Source organism: Chelon labrosus (genome assembly GCF_963514085.1).
Source record: "Chelon labrosus genome assembly, chromosome: 17".
Classification (NCBI taxonomy): domain Eukaryota; kingdom Metazoa; phylum Chordata; class Actinopteri; order Mugiliformes; family Mugilidae; genus Chelon; species Chelon labrosus.
Window position 1 is genome coordinate 4,947,248 of NC_140350.1, and position 17,585 is coordinate 4,964,832.

At 41.6% G+C, this 17,585-nt stretch overlaps 1 protein-coding gene across 4 annotated transcripts in view; it reads right to left on the reverse strand.

The window, feature by feature from the left end:
* acaca (acetyl-CoA carboxylase alpha) overlaps positions 1 to 16,478 on the reverse strand; it is a 32,893-nt gene extending 16,415 nt beyond the window's left edge. For 2 of the 4 annotated variants that reach the window (XM_084564390.1, XM_084564389.1), the window contains exons 1-33: positions 16,342 to 16,478; positions 14,856 to 15,114; positions 12,446 to 12,578; positions 11,719 to 11,857; positions 10,978 to 11,087; positions 10,791 to 10,872; positions 10,588 to 10,686; positions 10,208 to 10,314; positions 9,966 to 10,076; positions 9,663 to 9,872; positions 9,386 to 9,556; positions 8,673 to 8,834; positions 7,961 to 8,124; positions 7,722 to 7,872; positions 7,454 to 7,557; positions 7,142 to 7,369; positions 6,868 to 7,018; positions 6,615 to 6,749; positions 6,068 to 6,214; positions 5,785 to 5,973; positions 5,004 to 5,104; positions 4,776 to 4,864; positions 4,438 to 4,562; positions 3,922 to 4,035; positions 3,469 to 3,582; positions 3,289 to 3,378; positions 3,073 to 3,191; positions 1,793 to 1,816; positions 1,209 to 1,358; positions 587 to 730; positions 389 to 491; positions 187 to 294; positions 1 to 57 (exon numbers count right to left, since the gene is read on the reverse strand). In XM_084564390.1, coding sequence (XP_084420516.1) covers positions 1 to 57; positions 187 to 294; positions 389 to 491; positions 587 to 730; positions 1,209 to 1,358; positions 1,793 to 1,816; positions 3,073 to 3,191; positions 3,289 to 3,378; positions 3,469 to 3,582; positions 3,922 to 4,035; positions 4,438 to 4,562; positions 4,776 to 4,864; positions 5,004 to 5,104; positions 5,785 to 5,973; positions 6,068 to 6,214; positions 6,615 to 6,749; positions 6,868 to 7,018; positions 7,142 to 7,369; positions 7,454 to 7,557; positions 7,722 to 7,872; positions 7,961 to 8,124; positions 8,673 to 8,834; positions 9,386 to 9,556; positions 9,663 to 9,872; positions 9,966 to 10,076; positions 10,208 to 10,314; positions 10,588 to 10,686; positions 10,791 to 10,872; positions 10,978 to 11,087; positions 11,719 to 11,857; positions 12,446 to 12,578; positions 14,856 to 15,085 — 4,161 coding nt within the window. In that variant the 5' untranslated portion in view covers positions 15,086 to 15,114; positions 16,342 to 16,478. Of the gene's footprint in view, positions 58 to 186; positions 295 to 388; positions 492 to 586; positions 731 to 1,208; positions 1,359 to 1,792; positions 1,817 to 3,072; positions 3,379 to 3,468; positions 3,583 to 3,921; positions 4,036 to 4,437; positions 4,563 to 4,775; positions 4,865 to 5,003; positions 5,105 to 5,784; positions 5,974 to 6,067; positions 6,215 to 6,614; positions 6,750 to 6,867; positions 7,019 to 7,141; positions 7,370 to 7,453; positions 7,558 to 7,721; positions 7,873 to 7,960; positions 8,125 to 8,672; positions 8,835 to 9,385; positions 9,557 to 9,662; positions 9,873 to 9,965; positions 10,077 to 10,207; positions 10,315 to 10,587; positions 10,687 to 10,790; positions 10,873 to 10,977; positions 11,088 to 11,718; positions 11,858 to 12,445; positions 12,579 to 14,855; positions 15,115 to 16,341 lie in introns of those variants that run through there. The other 2 variants (XM_084564391.1, XR_014699541.1) reach the window with 2 other exon arrangements.
* Positions 16,479 to 17,585: the final 1,107 nt, after the last annotated feature.

Sequence of the window (17,585 nt, forward strand, 5' to 3'; positions counted from 1 at the left end):
CTTCTGAGCCACGAGGAAAGTCAGCCTTCTGATGCCATGCTCAAACAACAGAGACTTCTGGAACAGGGAAAAGAGTGAGGGGAGAAAAAAAAGCCCAATTAGATTTTTTTCCTTAGCAATCTCAAACTAATAAATCTCTCCTCTGAAATCCTGAGACTCAAAGCCCTTGCTGTAGACAGCTCTCACCTTTGACTGAGTGAACTCCCGGAACATGGCTGCCAGTCCATCATCGTCAATGTCGCTGTCGGTCTTTATAGCCACATTCAGGATATGGATAGGCTCATCCTGTACACTCTGAATGACAAAGCAAATACTAATGTAATTCTAAGTTACACAGTCATGCAGGTTAATGCCGGGCCTGTGACAAGCAGCAGTCTGTTCTCGTCACCTTGTTGTCCTCTTCACAATACAGGACGGGACTGCCTCCCTCAGGAAAGGTTGGACTTGGTGGAGGTGAGTCAGAGAAGCAGCTCAACACGTCTGGAATGTTCCTGTAAAGGACAGAAGTCACCCAATCACACTTGTATCATTACTGCATTTCACCTTCTGATGAAAAATAGCCACGTTCTTTTACACTGGGACTGACCTTGTGAACTCCTGGAAGGAGCGGAAAGAGACCATGGCTCCCATGCGCTGACAAGGTGGAGTAAAAGATGTGTCAAGCAGAACATCACTCACACTGGCAACATGCACCATGCCATAGTGATTCAGGTTGGATGAGAAGGACATCCTGGGGTGTAGACAAAGAACAAATACAATCAGTGGAAATCTGGCATACACCTAGACTGACTTTGTGAATATTTCCCCAGGCCACATTTAAGAACCTCACAACAGTTTTTTGATCCGTCAACTTTTTGGCAGTTTAAGATGGTGAGATACAATTGCCATGTGAACGCCTCGTGTGTTAATTTTAAGGGACTCCTTAGAAAACTGAATGAGGTTCACTTGTAAAAAGCAAATAGTAACAAACTTCCACCATGACCAGTGAACACAGTGAACGCAGCTATACAGTATGCAAGGACATGTTAGTTAAATTAAAACAAATAACATATTCCTTTCATGAGAACAAAAAAAACATAAAACCACCAGAAAGACCCTTCAAATAGTCGTGTTTAATTAGTTTTTCTTTGGTGCGTTAGTCCTTTGATTTTAAGACGTCCCAGAAACTTCACCCATAGTAAGCACTCAAGAGGTTTTATGTGTCAAACCTGTCAACTGATTCCAAATCTGAGGGATTTTTCTTCTCAGCATTATCATCCTTAGATTCACTATCTGGTGCTTTAAGTTTGTGGGGTTCAGTTTCCTTTAATTTAGTGTCCTTGGCTCTCTTATTGTCCGGGATTGGGGCTGACATTTTCCTGGTAGGACAGTCAGAAGTTTCAGTTCTGATGTTTTGCACTGGTGCAAAACAACATTTTCCCCCTAAACAATTAGATCATCTAATGCCATATTTTGCCTCCAAGTTACTCAAAACCTCTATAATACTGAAGCATACACACGCACCGATAGTTAGAACACTTGTTCCACAAGACACAAACACACAGACACAAACAAGATATTTGACACAAAGGTTGAATGCCATGGGCCATGCTGTTTTCAGAAGAATTAAGAAACGTCACACGTATCAACCAGACTACACTTGTGCTACTAAATCGTTCATTTTGGATCATTTCAAAGCAGCATAAACAACAACTTGATGATGTAATTTCCGCCCGAATTACAGCTTCGACCATGCAGCTAGCTAGTCTACAGTCACTAGTAGTTTATGCAATGAAAAGAATGTTTACAATACCTGTTTAGAGTGGGGATGTTCCCTCTGCAATCAAACAACATTGATTACTAAGTGGTTAGTGTCAGGCATCAGGAAAGGAAGACAGTCAAGGTGTGGCAATGCATGAGGATGTGAATGGCTGAGTGTTGTGTAATATGTATAATGTGTATTTATCAGTATCTAAATGAATGAATGAAAAATGGAGGATAAAGTAAATAGAAGATATCACTCTAGCAATAAACACACATTTCACTTCCTGACTGCTCCCTTTATAACATGCATTATGAGATCCTAAGGCTTCCTTGTCCTGAGGTAAACTCTGAACAAAGAGAGGATCAGTTCACAGTAGTGAGCCAAACGCGGAGGTTAATTCAAACTCGGTAAATCACAGGCATGCACCAGAATGAGCGTATGATGGCATTCACAGGGTTCCAACAACTAACTGTGTAAACACACTGAACGCAGCGCAGCAAAGAAAAATACGAGCACAGCGTAGCGACAGCAAACAAACACACCAAAACATACACGCAACCACACGCAGACAAATCAAACACAATCACAAAGACAGGATGCAAAACATGAGCGCAACAGTAATGCCACTGTACGGAGTCTGTTACAAGCTTTTTCAAATGCTGAGCATGTACAAGACAAATCTGGACTTTGTCTCTGTTTTTTCGTGGCACAAGTTCTCTTCTGGGAACTTACAAGAGGGACCAGGTGATGTGAGGCTCTTGAGGCCGGGAGCGTTGTTGCTCATGGCACTCACACTTTTAACAAGAAAAGAACTGCAAAATCCCTTCTTCTGCACATGAGTAGCATTTACATGGAGAACAACGATGAACAATGACGTGTAGCTGGGAATGATGGAGGACCGTGGCACCATGGATGATTAAAATTACCTTGTTTATAATCAGTGCCTTTTATATTCATCTTATAATAGTTCCAAAAGTAAGTTATTTCTATGCATCACAGTGTCTAAAAAAACCCATACACAATGGAATGATTGTAACAGTGTACAGGAAAAAGGCAGATCTGGATGGATATTATAAGACAGCAGTGAGCAGGAACAACAGGAGATAGTTGAATGTGCTGTTGCTAATATCTATGTCATATTAACATCAAGCTGTGGCCAATACATATAATGGTGCTGTCAACTTGCTGCATCTCTGCCATTATGGGAAAATTCATTAATGAGGACTGATACAATTATTAACTCCAGAGCGCCATTGAAGGGGGGGAGCAGAAGGGTGGGAAAGTAATGCACAGCATGAGAGCATTGCAGGCATGTTCTTGTGCGATACCTGTTGGGATGTGATGAGGGAAGCATGAATTGGAACTCTACTATACACGTGTTGTCCTTCAGCTGTCGATGCTGAACGCTGTTGAGCTCGTAGGCAATGTATGCTCTGCGAACGTACACCTGAAATTATAGAGCCGCAGACAGTGTTAGCCAGATGTGTAAATTGTTTGTAGGCTTTGAGTTCAGGCAATCTGACTGGGGCTGTTATTCCTCTCACCTCGAGGGCGGCCATCCTGACCACCTGATTGCTGTGGTAGAAGAAGTTGGGCAGAACATCGAAGATGGATGTCTCAGAAAGGATGAGTTTCTAGGGAAAAAAGGGAATAATTGTGTTAATTGCGGTATTGTTCATTTGTCTATTTATAGAGTGCTTCTCCTGTTTTTTTATACTGCATACCTGCAAGTTCTCAATGCAGAACTGGTGCCCATACATATCAATGGCAGAGAGGAAGATGGACTCCACCTGGTTGTGTCGTAGCTCGTAAGAGGGAAGGTGGGAAGCTATCAACACCTGGGTGAAAAAGATGAATGTGTTCCTTGAAGTATTACATGGGCCACAAAGATTTCCCTTGTGACAATGTCTACCTCCATGTTTACAGATACATACTTTGTTGCAGCTTTTAAGTGTTAAAAGCTATTTAATTTTGCAGTTATTTTGCTTTTCACTGTCTACCCTGTTCCATATTAAAGGGTACACAGTGACATCTGCTGGTGAGTTTCTCACCATGGCTCATGTCTTGTCTTTAAAACAGGCACATTTTTAAATCGTTCTTTTGCAAAAGAACGATATAAAACAGATCATAAAACTAATTTGTTGAATTTGTTGAAAATGTAAGAGTTTAAGTCTGACCTGCCGAGCACGCAGAGCCACCTTGGCGTTGGTCGTCTTACTGAGCTGGGTCAGTTCAGTCAGAATGGTCATCAGTTCATCTGTCAGTGTGGGATCACGGCCGCAGAGCTGGTCCTAGACACAGGGAAAGACACAACATAACACAAAATCAAAAAAAAGCTTTGAACATTTTAGTTTGTTTTACAGTGTACAGTGGTATAAAATGGTGTAGCATATATTGGTTTTCTTTTCAGGACTAAATCAGCATCAGCAGCCTGATGACTACTGCATTACTGAGTTACTTTTTTTTTTTTTTAAAGAGAATAAATTGCATCTTAGAAAGTGTACTAAGTAATTATTAAAGAGATACTTTTACTGCCACAATTACTTTTGCACAATACTAATGCATACACACTTTGACTTATGTGCAAGATGATGTTTACTGTACTGTCTCTAAGCAAAGACAGTAATACGAATATGATGAAGGTGTATATCCGTCTCAATCAGTATATCATTTACATTTAGAAAGATACTTACAATCAGCATAGTGACCAGCAGATTCTTCTTGGTGACTTGCGCATGGGAGAAGATATAGTTGAGAACGTTGGCCATGTCGACTTTGTTTTCCTCACGCAGTGCAAACACACACTTGTCGTAGTGTCCTGTCAACACGCCAAAAGATTAGTGCACTTGAGCAGCAGAAATGGGGTGAAAGAGCACCACCAAATGGAGAGAAAAAGTCAATGCAATCATTCTAAAATATGTTTCTGCAAAATCACAGCTGTTTTACCCCTGTATGTGGTAGCATGTTACCCCAACAAACCCCTGAAAGCAGAAATAACATATTTATTATTTATTTTTTTGCTGTTTCTCACCATTCTGGAACTGGATCTCTACTTTCAGATACTGTCTGAGCAAATCCATCACCACTGCCTTCATGTGACCTCTAATTCCACTACGATACCTGTTGAAGACAAATAAAAACAGTCTGGTCTTACACAAAGAAAAATGTACCTATTGTGCTAATTACACATGTGCAAACTGCTTAATAAACACATGGACAATATAAAATCATTATACTGTGATATAGAGTAGTTGCTTACTTCTGCACCAGCTGAACAATGCTTTGTGTGTTCATAAAAAACACCTCTCTCTCTGACTTCTTGTTTAGAGTAGCAGCATGGCTGTCCAAGATGTTTGCAATCTGGAAACAAGGAAGATAGACAACATAAGCATTTAATCCCTGTGGCACGGCTGATCCCTCAGCCACTGTGTTTGTGTTATATCCAAACTTTGCACAGGGACCAGAAGAAAGAACATGAGATCCTGGGCATGACATTTGTGTTCCCAGGTAATACACCAGCACATCACATCACATCCTTTTAGGGCAGACATTGTATTTTTATTACAGACAGAATTAGAAAGACTGACATTAGAAAGAAAGCCACTTGCGTGCTTTCTTAGACAAACACGCCGCCACTTGGATGTGTATTGTGAAATTACTTGTTAGCAAAAGAAACTGTGTTAAAAGTCATCAGAAGTTGAAACCGTGTTTTTCAAGCTGGTGAGAAAATTGGAAAGCAACAGTTGAGAAATCCTGCTGCCAAACTGACAAAACTATCAAGAGACATGAATCAGTAAAAATGAAAAAAATATAACATAATTTTAATATTGCTTTGACAGATTATTTGATTTGGCGCCATCTCAAATGTTGTATATTTAACAAACAACTTTGCTGCAGGAGAAAGCGAACATTTGTATTGTTGATAAAGACAAATGGACAGTGCAATGTTTAACAGGGGTTTAACAGTAATTGATAAGGTACAGTACATGTGTGGAGTGGAATTCTGTGGCTGTGGCTGTGTGTGTGTGTGTTGTTGGCACCTGCTGGCTGGGGAACTGGCAGAGCACAGAAGTTATGTTGCTGGCATACTGAGCCATTTCCTTCTTGATGGACTTCTCCACAGCAGGGGGGATGCGACCTGAGACACTAGTCATGATGTCTTGAAGCTCCAGCAGCGGCAAAGAGGGATCACGCATGGTTTTCATTAACCTTTCCACCCACTCTTTCAACTTGGACAGACACAAGAAGCACATATTTATCAGGCGGAGCTTGCAGACGGAAGAGCTAATGCGGGCGTGCGACCAGGTTCTTATGAACTCTTACCTTAACACTGAAAAAAGGCTCAGGAAGACAGAAACCGTTCATTATGTGAACGAGATGATCCAGTGTGTTGTGGAAGACTCTGTGTAGCTTTTCCCCTCTCAGTGCTACTGCCTGGATAATAGGCAGGGCCCCTGTGTGCAACTCTGCCTATAAGACAATCACGAATACAAATGTTAGAGCATTGTTGTGCTTATACTCATGTTTTCCTGACAGATTAATGGTTGGTCTAGCAGCAAGTAAAGGACATACTTAGAAATAAACAAGCTACTCTAAAAGTGTCCAAGAAAGCTGTTGGCATTAGCTAACCACAAGTGACATTTAGCAGCAGACATACAGTATCTTCCCCTCAGATAACTAATCCTTCATCTTTGCTGACAGCCTTCATTTCCTGCATCACTGATGCTTTGACTCCATGAAGTGATATATCATAAATACATCCAAATAACACAATGCTCGTAGAGTGCAGCGGAGAGTAGATCTGACTGAAATAAAAATGATGCCCTACTTGTATACCTGTGCAGACTGCTTTAGTCAGAAATTAGAGTACCTGTTGCACTCTGCTTGGGTCATCCAGTTGCAGTTTGGCAATGACACAGCCAGGCTCCAATGCTGCTCCAGCCCTCTTCACATAGTGAATACAACCAGACTCTGCAGCAGTAAGGGTCATCACCATCTTCATTACCTGACATTTAGAACAACAGAGTTTACACCTATACAAAACAGTAAATAAAATGTTGTATATTTGAACCGACCACATCTTTCTCATGCAGTGCACACACAAAAGTTTTAACATGCCGTACCTCGATTTCAGCATAGCACTGGCCAGAGAACACATGCCCGCCATCCTCAACCGTGTACTGAATTAATTTTCCCGCGGACGGAGACCGCAGCAGCGAGGGATCATTCTCCTTTTCAAAAACACAAGTCTTGTTCCCAATAGTGATGCGATACCTGCAAGGAGACAAAAATATGCTTACTCTTAACACAACCGAAAATCAAGATTTATATGCATATATTTACTGCATGTAAAGCGGTTAACAGCGTCAAGATATTTCCGGGCAATTAATTTCTTACCTGTCCACTTCCTCTTTCATGTAGGTAGTGTAGCTGCTTCCATCATAAGAGAGCAAAAGGCCTCCATCGCTGAGCCGATGAACATCCACCTCAGCAGAAGTGTTGTTCATGATGACCACGTAGGAGTTGGGAGACTGACGTGTCACTGTCAAGACGTACTTAGTACCTTCATAGATCAGCTCCACGTCCACAGTGTTGAGTAGTGTGTGTGCTGGCAGCACTTGGCCCCTAGTCAGACAGTAGAGTGTTTATCCAAAGGCGATTGTTGTTGTTTTTCTACTGTTTGATATGAATTACATGTCTTATTTTTACCTTTCCAGAGAATGCAGAAAGTTGGACACGCTGTTTCTTAGATTGACATCCGCCACGTGCAAAGCGCCGCTCACAATTCCCAGCATGGTATCAGGACGCTCCGCCTGCATGTAACATGCACATACATTGAAAACATCAGACATTGAAGCTTCAATACAAACTGCAAACTGATAATGATAATATGTAAGATATGTCAGTAAACACATCTTGTTGTTATACTTTTATTTAAAGAGCATTAAGTAGCCACAGCTGGAAAACATCTGCATACCTGCATCTTCTCTGAGATGAGCCTGTCCAGCCAGCCTGTGTCAATGCTGTTGTGCTGGAAGCTTTCTGTCTCCAGCAGCTTAATGAGGTATTCTACTGTGGTCCTGAAGTCTCCCCTGATGGACAGCTCCTTAAGAGCGACCACCATGTTGCTAGAAAAACATCAAGACGTAACTTGTGATTACACAATTAATTCGTATTTTTGAGTGAGCATTTGGACATGGTAAGGTGTTTACTCACGAGATGGCTTCCTCACGATTCTCTCCCCAAGAAAAGCAGTGCCCAAACTGGGAGTCAGCAAACTCGTGCAGCCCTCCAGCGGCTGCAACACTGAAGTAGCCCCAAACGTTCTTATTGCTGCGGAAATTCAGCTCTTGCACCGTTCCAGAGCTTGGCTTGAAGCCCTGCAATCACACACAGAATTTGACCTTTTCATTGGCTGACCCAAAACTGAAAACGGCCAATATGACATTTAGATAAGGGCAACATTTTGAAAGAGAGGCGCAGCCAGTCAACAGGGAAGGCAGGCAACTCCTTGGAGCCCCAGGCCAGTAGCACCCCAAGGCCCTTTAAACTACAGCAATAGCAATGTGCTAAGCTTTCAATGACAGTAAGAGACCACCTTAAGGGGCCCCTAGCTGACCTCATTACATGTGTGTGTGGGGAGAAAGAGGGGAAAAGAAAGCAAGACAGTGGAAGCAGATAATGACCATTAATATTAATACTAAACAGCTAACTGAATGCTGACTGTCTAGCCTTAACTTTGGGGGCGAGCAGTGTGTCAGCTTCTGTTGTCAGTGGGCAAGCCTAGTGAGAGTTTATGTCTGTCTTTATTTATTGTACAACACAATTGCCAAGTAAACTGCACAATAAAAGAACAGATCCATAAAATTATAGTGTTGGTGTAACTTTTAGCTGCAAATATTTAATGCACCAGGTTGGTGAATCGTACCTCATCAGGATTTTCACTGGTAATACGAGCTGCGATGACATGGCCCCGGGGGGAAGGTGTAGTTGACAGACCCTCAAAGTCAATGGGACAGTCTCCCCAGGGCTGGACCCCATAAAGCATCCTGATGTCTTTGATCCGGTGAAGAGGAATACCCATAGCAATCTGACAAGAGACAGTGGTATTAGCACAATATATGATCATAAAATAACATGGAAAGAGGCTGAATAAAGAGCACATTTATGGATTATGAATGCATTAGTATTGAAAGAACTCCATAAGTTTATCATGGTTTATCCAAAGATTATCAATATCACATTTACAGTTTTCTAGACATCAATCAAACAAGTGAGTGCTGCCATGAAAAGATACCCACAACCTCTGAGCCAGACTGTGTCACTCCCACAGTAACACCCAATCAGCTTGTCTACAGCTTCCCAACCCCTTTAGCCTGACTGCCACTGACCTATTTACACACAGTCCTAAACACTGTGGTACAGACCACGTGACCCATCTGTGCTACAACCCCTGACTCAACTACAATGTGCATGCTGCCTCCTCCTTTTGCCGTCTGTTGCCATGGAGACACGGGGCCGTCAGAGAGGCGATAGCAGTGAAGCATGCTAACCTCGTCTGCTGCATTACACCCTCAGACTCCAGCACACTGGATGTGAGTGTTCTTTTTGTTGCAGTGCAAGCTTGTGAGTAAAACTGACCTGCAGTTGGGCGGCAGGCAAGTTGACATCAGCCACCATCTCAGTACAGGGGTGTTCCACCTGCAGACGAGGGTTGAGCTCCAAGAAGTAGAAGCTGCCATCCTGGCTGTAGAGGTACTCCACTGTGCCTGCACTGACGTAACCCACCATCTTAGCCAGCTTCACTGCACACTGAGGAAAGGAAAGAGAGCAATTGTTCAAATCAAAGTTGAAATTTGTTGGTCTTGATCTCTAATTATTAGCTACATAAGTACAAACAGTACTAGATGGGGTTTACCTTTTCCATATCCTCAAACACATCAGAAGTGGCGATGGTAGCAGGAGCCTCCTCTATAATTTTCTGATGACGCCTCTGCACAGAACAGTCTCTGCCAAACAGGGAAATGGCATTGCCGTATTGATCAGCCAAGATCTGAACCTCCAAGTGTCGGGCATGCTTGGCTAGCTGCATGACAAAAATGGGAGATCCTGGAACTTCTGCCTGGACCTAGACCATGAAAGAAAATGGAAAACCACGGTGTCACAAAATACAAAGAAAAAGTATCGGCAAAACAAATTAGGTCCTCAAATGAGCACTTACCTGTCTGAAAAGGTTAGGGAAGTCATCAACAGAGTTGACTTTACGGATACCTTTTCCACCTCCACCTTCTGAGGCCTTCACCATTACGGGGTAGCCAACTTTTTCCGCAGCCTGGGAATATAAACATACAAGGCTTCCAGCAAACATCCAAGTACACACAGTATACCAAAAACAGAAGCGACATTTATTTGGCATTATGAACGTTAATGCCATTAATGAACATTATTACATGACTTGCTTACTTTCATCCCATCCTCTACATCATGGATGCAGCCAAGCTCATACACGTCACGAGGAACGTTGATGATTTTCTTCTTTTGGTTGCTCTCTGTCCATTCCACTGTAAGGCCTGAGTGAGACAAACAGATAACATACTCAGCACAGAAGATTTTCTGATATCTCAGGAATCTGACTTGAAACACTGGCCATTTGCAACAAAGACAAAGGAAGAAAGATCTAGGGGACATTGTTCAAACCAATATGTAGTGCGCACATGTCACGAAATGCAGAAGAAAAGGAGAGATATGGATTGTGGAGAAATACAGAAAATGTGTTTTGTTTTTTGTTTTGTTTTTTAAAGCCCACCCTAAACAGCCTTTGGAGCACACAACCTATGACCTACCTCTTCCGCTCCATGGCAGGGTTGGAATGCCAGCTGTCTGAGCCACAATTGAGGAAGCAATCTTGTCTCCAAGAGCCCACATAGCCTGGCTTGGGGGACCTTAAACAAAATAAATAAATAAAAATAAATGTTTAAACTTTCAATCCTTTAAGTAAAATAGGTAGGTCGGTAGGTAGGTCAAAAACATGACCAGTTTCTCTTACCCATGAAAGCAATGCCATTCTTATGAAGGAGCTCTGGGAGTTTGGGGTTCTCTGAGGCATGGCCCCATCCAGCCCACACTGCCTATAATACATAAAACAGTACAACAGGAGGCATTCAGTCAATACTAAAATTATGATCACAGTGGAATCCGTATAGAATGGTGGACTAGGTGATAGTATGGGGTACCTGCACAGGTATGCGTTTTGCAATGTCAAGAATGAGCTCCACGTTGGCATAGTTGTTGTTATTGGTCCCTCCGGGTACAGGCACATAATGATCTGCCATTTTGATGTACTCTGTGAAACACAAAAGAAAAGAAAATTACTTTAAAACATACAGTCATCTAAACCTTGCTTGAGCGTGGATAGTTTTCCAATTTTCCAATTGGAGTGCATGTAATTCACTCCAAACAATTCCAAACAACAGGACTAGGCTGTTAAGTTACCGTTAACACTGAGAGACATTGATTTACCTTTCAAGCAAACACATCCTATTTTCCACAAATCATATTCACATTTGCTATATTGCAACAACTCAGTCTCTTGTGTTCTGATTACTTGAGGCACTGAACAAAATATCATATTCTCCAGTAAAGAGAAATTCTCCATGTAAAAACACAGACAATTCAGAAAATCACCCAGCTTCTGCCACAGTCAGTTTAATGGTCATACACACATCTACTCTGGCATCTGTTTTCTTTTCTGCATTGCACTTATTTTACTACAAATAAGTGTTGTTCAGCATTTATTAGCTCCAACTTCGACATGAGCTGCTCAGTTCCAGTCGCCATTGTTTAATGTACACAAAGAAGGCCATGATGGATGTTCTGCACAAATCCGATGCACACATCTTGTGTCAGTCTCAGGATCCTTAGCCAAGTCTGCTACTTTCGGTTACTATGTTCAGGGAAATCATGCTAAAGCTCACCTGCATTGGCTTTCAGGTCTTCAGGAGTCACCATGACGACAAAACGGATTGCCCTTTCATTGCGAAACATCTCATAGGCCCAGCGGCGGATGGAGCGCATGCATTTGACCGCGGCAATGCCATTGTTGGCAATAAGCACCTGGATAAAAATAAAGTTACTATTGAGTTACTATTGTTAAGGTTATACTAATCACATCACAGTGGTGAAGTCACAGAATGTAATTATGTTGTCTCTTTTGCTCGTCATGGCAGCACAAGCTGGAACTATAATCATTCTTTCAAGGCTATTTAGCAGGACTTGTCATTTCCAAAGTGGAGCATTTTGCAAATTTGTCTCAACATAATAGTGAGGTATTGGTGTATGTTTGTGAAGATTCTTAGACCAGGTCTTGGTATATCTATTTGCTAAAACAAAACTTGAGTTTCTTGATATGTTTCACCTCTCATCTGAAAGGTTCCTTCAGTTCAGAACTTCTTGAAATTCAAGCAAGTCCAGTTCCCTTTGTTTCTGCACTGAGATAAAGTGAGATAATGTGGTATCTATGTGAATAATTACTTGATACTATACTAGTTGTTACATCTCATGGCTGTGGTGTGTTTTTTTTTTTTTGTTTTGTTTTTTTATTATCAAATAGGTTGCACTGAATGTTGGTATTCAAGTCCAAAAAACACAGACTGTACTTCTGTCTGCATCTTTTTTAAGAAAGCAGTAAAAAACAACTGTTACCTTTTCAATGACCTTGTTGCCACCGAAGCGGGTGACAAACTCAGCAGGAGAAGCGACAGTGAAGTCCCTCTGGAGATCAATCCGCCGGCGATCTCTTCCTTGTTTCACCAGGTGCAGTCCTGACATGCTTGATCTGATTTAAGAAATACAAAGATTGCATATAATGGCCATTTTGTAACACCTAAAGATTTACAAAGAAAAGGAAGTGTTGGGTGCATTAGCTCTTTAACTGCCACATGAGTGTTTCAACAAATCGTTTTTTTCTGCTCAGGACAGAAAAGTAGATTTGTGAGTTCAGAGTGTACTGGACCAAACTAAAGAACAGTTCAAGCCACAATAGTTATAGTCCCCACTGACGTACCTTGACGTAAACAGTGATATTATCACAGGGACACTGGCACATACTGACCTTTTTCCTGTTCTGATATCTTGACATTTTAGAGACACTCACAGTTCTCACAAAGTCGTGGTTAAAGTACAACATGTCTACACATTGTCACAGTTCATTTCAAGACTCCAGACTGTTGGAGTAATTTTGCATCCATGAATCTACCACATAACTCCCCCACTGGGGACCCAGACCTCATCAACACATAACGAAGCAAGAACACATCACCCCAACACATAACACTTATTGTTTCAGGGCCCGTGTATTGATGAAAATTACACATATTTATTCAGTATACATGAATGTAAAAAGTGGACAATGATCGTTATAGAAGTTACAAATGTATGAAAGATATAAATGCAAAGTAAACATCCCAAAACCAGCACTTGCCTGCGGTATGGGTATTCTTAAAAGCTATTCAAATTGATCTAAAACCCAGATTATGTGTCAATGCTTTTGATTGCTGCTCTTGATAGAAATTACAATCACATAAAATCTGACATCAGCTTAAAATCAGTAAACGTAAAATTACATCATACTCACCTTTTACTCGGACTGAAAAGAAACCTATCTAACTTAGGACTTGATTACTGTCTTGTATCTTAAATTTTAAAGTATCTGGGTGAGTTGCAGAAATTACCATACATTTCTAATTATGAGTAAGAAACTATGATAATGTTAGATGTCAAACAAAACATAAAAACATACCAATAGTGGAAATTAAGACAATAATATAATAATATAAGTAGTGAAACTGTAGAACATTTTGAGCATAATGAGTCCTTGAACATGTTACATGTTTAGGTAAGCACCTCCAACAGAGCTCTGTGACTTAAGCTCTGCCCCAAAAGGAACCATGAGGAAAGAGGGTGGTAAAAGGGGAGGGATATGACTATCGGCTGCAGGGTGTGGCACAGCCTGGGCTTGTTTGACTGGCTGGCTTCTGTGGCCTCATACTGCAACGTTACATCGCTGTAGTGCTTACCATGATGGGTCAAATTAGTTTTCTACTGAATGGGAGAATCTAATTTCAGTCCAGATGCGAAGCTGTGAGAGCTTGCTCTGCCCTGTGAGAGGCGATATTCAGGGGGTGGGGAAGTCAGACAACCTCATCCGGTTTTTCTAGTTTTAAAACTGCCACCCCGTCTTCTTTCAGTCAACCCCCAACTCCTCTCTTTCCTGACCTCCTGACTAGGACACAGAGTAAGTAAGCAGGCAAAAAGGAAAAAGAAATCTCCCTGGGGACAATTGCAAATTATAGCAATATGTAGAAGTTATATTTGACAAAACTTTAAACTCAGCTGAAAGGAAGAAGTGTGTAATTAGACAGACAGACAGAGAGATAGATAGATAGATAGATAGATAGATAGATAGATAGATAATTACATGTGATGTCCATAATCAGGCCTAACTTATTTGGCTTTTCAAGCCCTTAAGCCTAACTTTCAAATAAGACTTTGGAGGAGAACATAATTTGCAAGCCTATGTCTATGCAAATGACAAAACTGATACATTGAGGGCGCCCAGTTAAAGACTAGGGGTTGGCAGAGAGATTAACTGCCGAAAGCTTTTACCCAAGTTCTATAAGCACTGAATAGCTGAGTGTCTGTGTGTGAACATTTTACAGCTTCTCCAAACCAGTTTGAAGTCTTCGCCTGCTCTCCAGGACAACCCCACACACTCAGGACACAGAGAAAGCTTTCAGCAGTGTGCAACTGCAGAAACCACATCTTTCACGTTTGCTGCAAAGAAGGGGCCAGTCATGGCGCACAGTTTGGACAGAGCATGCTCCGTGTCACTTTGGGCCACAGATTCACTTCATGTCTTTATTTAATACATTGCCATATAATTTTTTTTGATTAAATTGTCCAAAAATTTCCATCGACTTGGGATATTCTTGAAACCTGTGCCCACTTATAACTCACACCATAATTGAAATCTTAAGATACAGTTATTCCTGTGTGATGTGTACAAAAATTGTTAATGAACATCGACAGAAATTAACCTCAAGTGGATTCTAACCTTAAATTGTGCATGGGGCCATCAATGTGGTCGAAGCCCATTTCAAAGGTGCTGTCGGAGCTACCAGAGGACGGTGACAAGGAGCGAATCTCCTTTTCCTCCAGCTGCAGGTCCAGCTTCCCTTGGGTCTCATCCTCTGAGTTTTCCTCCGACACCGATCCCACGAGGAAGTGAGAGTGCAGCGCCGCGACAGCGGGGTTCTTCTTGGCAGCACCATCCTGCTGTGCCATGGCCGGGCGACACGAACAGGCTGCGAACACTGACAAGACAGAGAACGGCGGCGGCGACAGTTATAGAGGTGGTGCAGAGTCCAAATATCAGGGTGTACCATTTGCCCTGACACGGGATTGCTTGGCTGGAATGGGATGCTATTTGTCCCCATTGCAAAAGTGTGTTACATAAACATAAGTTTCTTGATAAGACAACCAATATTGCAACACTGTACGGGGATCTTCATTACATTCTGTGCAGGTGCCAACAGTACAGAAAGATCCAAAACCACTGTACTGTGTAGTGAGGTGGGGGGTTGGGACCATAGGGTTCAAATCGCCTAATAAAGGGAAAAGAATTAACAAATATATGTGTGTATTTACATATATAATTAGAAAATACAGACATATGATGGTGGTATTTGTATTTTAAAGAGGCCATACAGTTATATGCTTAGAGGCCAGTGAAGCAATGTCAAGTTGAACTCTAGCCCTTTGTTAGAAATTCTGCCCTGTTGTCCTGTGAGTTACACTTTGTGCCAGTGATACAGTGTCAGCCGACGTAGTTAATTGTTTGACTACAACTATAGGTTGCATAAATTCATTTCTAATTGCATTTTAACTTTAAAAAAAAAACAAAAAACCATCCTATTTCTATAATATCAGACCACTCTTTAATATTTAGTTTACTTATCAAGTTACCAAAACCGTTAATAAGTGCCAAACCTGTAGACAATAAGACCACGGTTAACTACCATTTTGTTGTCACCTTTCCTCTTTAGCTTCTACAACCGCGAAATTCTTACATACTCGAGTAAGTGAATGGAGCAGGCTCTCAGGTAAGGCACACCTTACCTATCGATAGCTGCTTGCGGGACCAGAAAAACAAGCCCAGCACTGACAGGCACGCTGCAAAGGTGAGCCAGGGGAACATCACTGAACGACAGCAACGACCGCATTTAGCTCGTCAACAAACCGAAACTTGTGCAACTAACTATAAACCGTAGCCGCCAATGGGGTTTTCTGTCAAATAAACACCGAGTCGGCTAGCTAACGTTACCTGTCAAGTCAAAGCTAGCTCCACACACAAGCTGAGGCGCGGGGGCTAATAAAGCTAGCTTATCGGCAGCAGCTAATACAATTATAATACGACACTAATACAGTAGTGCTGAGCGTACTGCCGACACCGGCGTACTGTACTCTGCTGCAGCATGGGATACACACTCGTCCCACACTCCTCTAGCATGATCTGAGATAAACATCTTAGGTAAACTCACCGGTGGAGATAAACTGACACGTAATCCTGAAAAAGTTGATTCAAGCCAGATCAATAAATTAACCGTGTCTGTCAGACATCTCTGTTTCCAGTGATGATGAAAAAAAAAAAAAAATCACATCATGATGAGGTCACAAAGCTCAGACAGACGCTTCAACAGCAGAGAGTGGGGTGATGTGATGATGCGCAGGCAGGTTACTCCTGGACGTTGACCTCTGACGGCAGCTTCCGCTATAGAAATAGTTTAGCTAGAAAAGACGCGCGACGTTCCCGCAGCAAAAGGTGCGCGTGGAATTAAGATACTTAAAAAATTACATATAATTTTAGTGGATTGTGTGTTCAGTTAGTTACATTAATAATAATGACACCTACTTCTCAACATGTATCACAGTCAAAATGCTCAGATTTTTGTGGAATAATATAAAATAATAATAATTTAAATTTTGAATATCAGAAGAGAATTAAGTTTAAATCTGCTTGTGATATCTTATTTTTATCTTATCTTATCTTATATTTTTACCTTATTTTTTTCTACATATTCTGTATTTATATGCTTATTTATTTATATTTTTTATGTCCATACGTTGTACTTGAATGCATACTGATTCGTGCTTTTTGTCTTTGTACTGATGCTATTGGATACTGAATTTCAATAGATAATCCATCTATCCATCAGTCTGTCAATTTGCTGTTTTGACAGTGTAGTCAAATAATAAAATAGTTCCATGACAAGTTGTTCCATCAAACTATAGGTTTGATATTGGTATAGATTCAAAACATTGTGCATGTTTTCTAATCTATTGGAACTAGATCTAGGAAGGTTTTCCTCGTAAAGGGCCAATCAAATTAGAGAAAGGGTTTGGGGGCGGGTTTAGGAAGGCACCGAGAGATCCAGTCATTAGGCGCGTTCGACTTGATGCAGATCTGTCTGAGTCTGACTTGACGTGATGCATGCTGGGTAGAACAAGTTCATTTTAACCAATCATATTCGAGATCTATGAGCATGACAACCCAGCATGCATCACGTCAAGTCAGACTCAGACAGATCTGCATCAAGTCGAACGCGCCTAATGACCGAGAGGGGCGGGACCCGGAAGAGGCTTGCACTCCCGCATGTGCAGTCTGCGGAACGCACACGTGCGAATGCCTGGAAAAGAGCCGATAATACACGCGTGTTTTGGTGTCTCGTGAAGAACAACTTCACAGTTTCAGGTCTTTGTTTTCATAGATGGGCCGCTGGTGGAT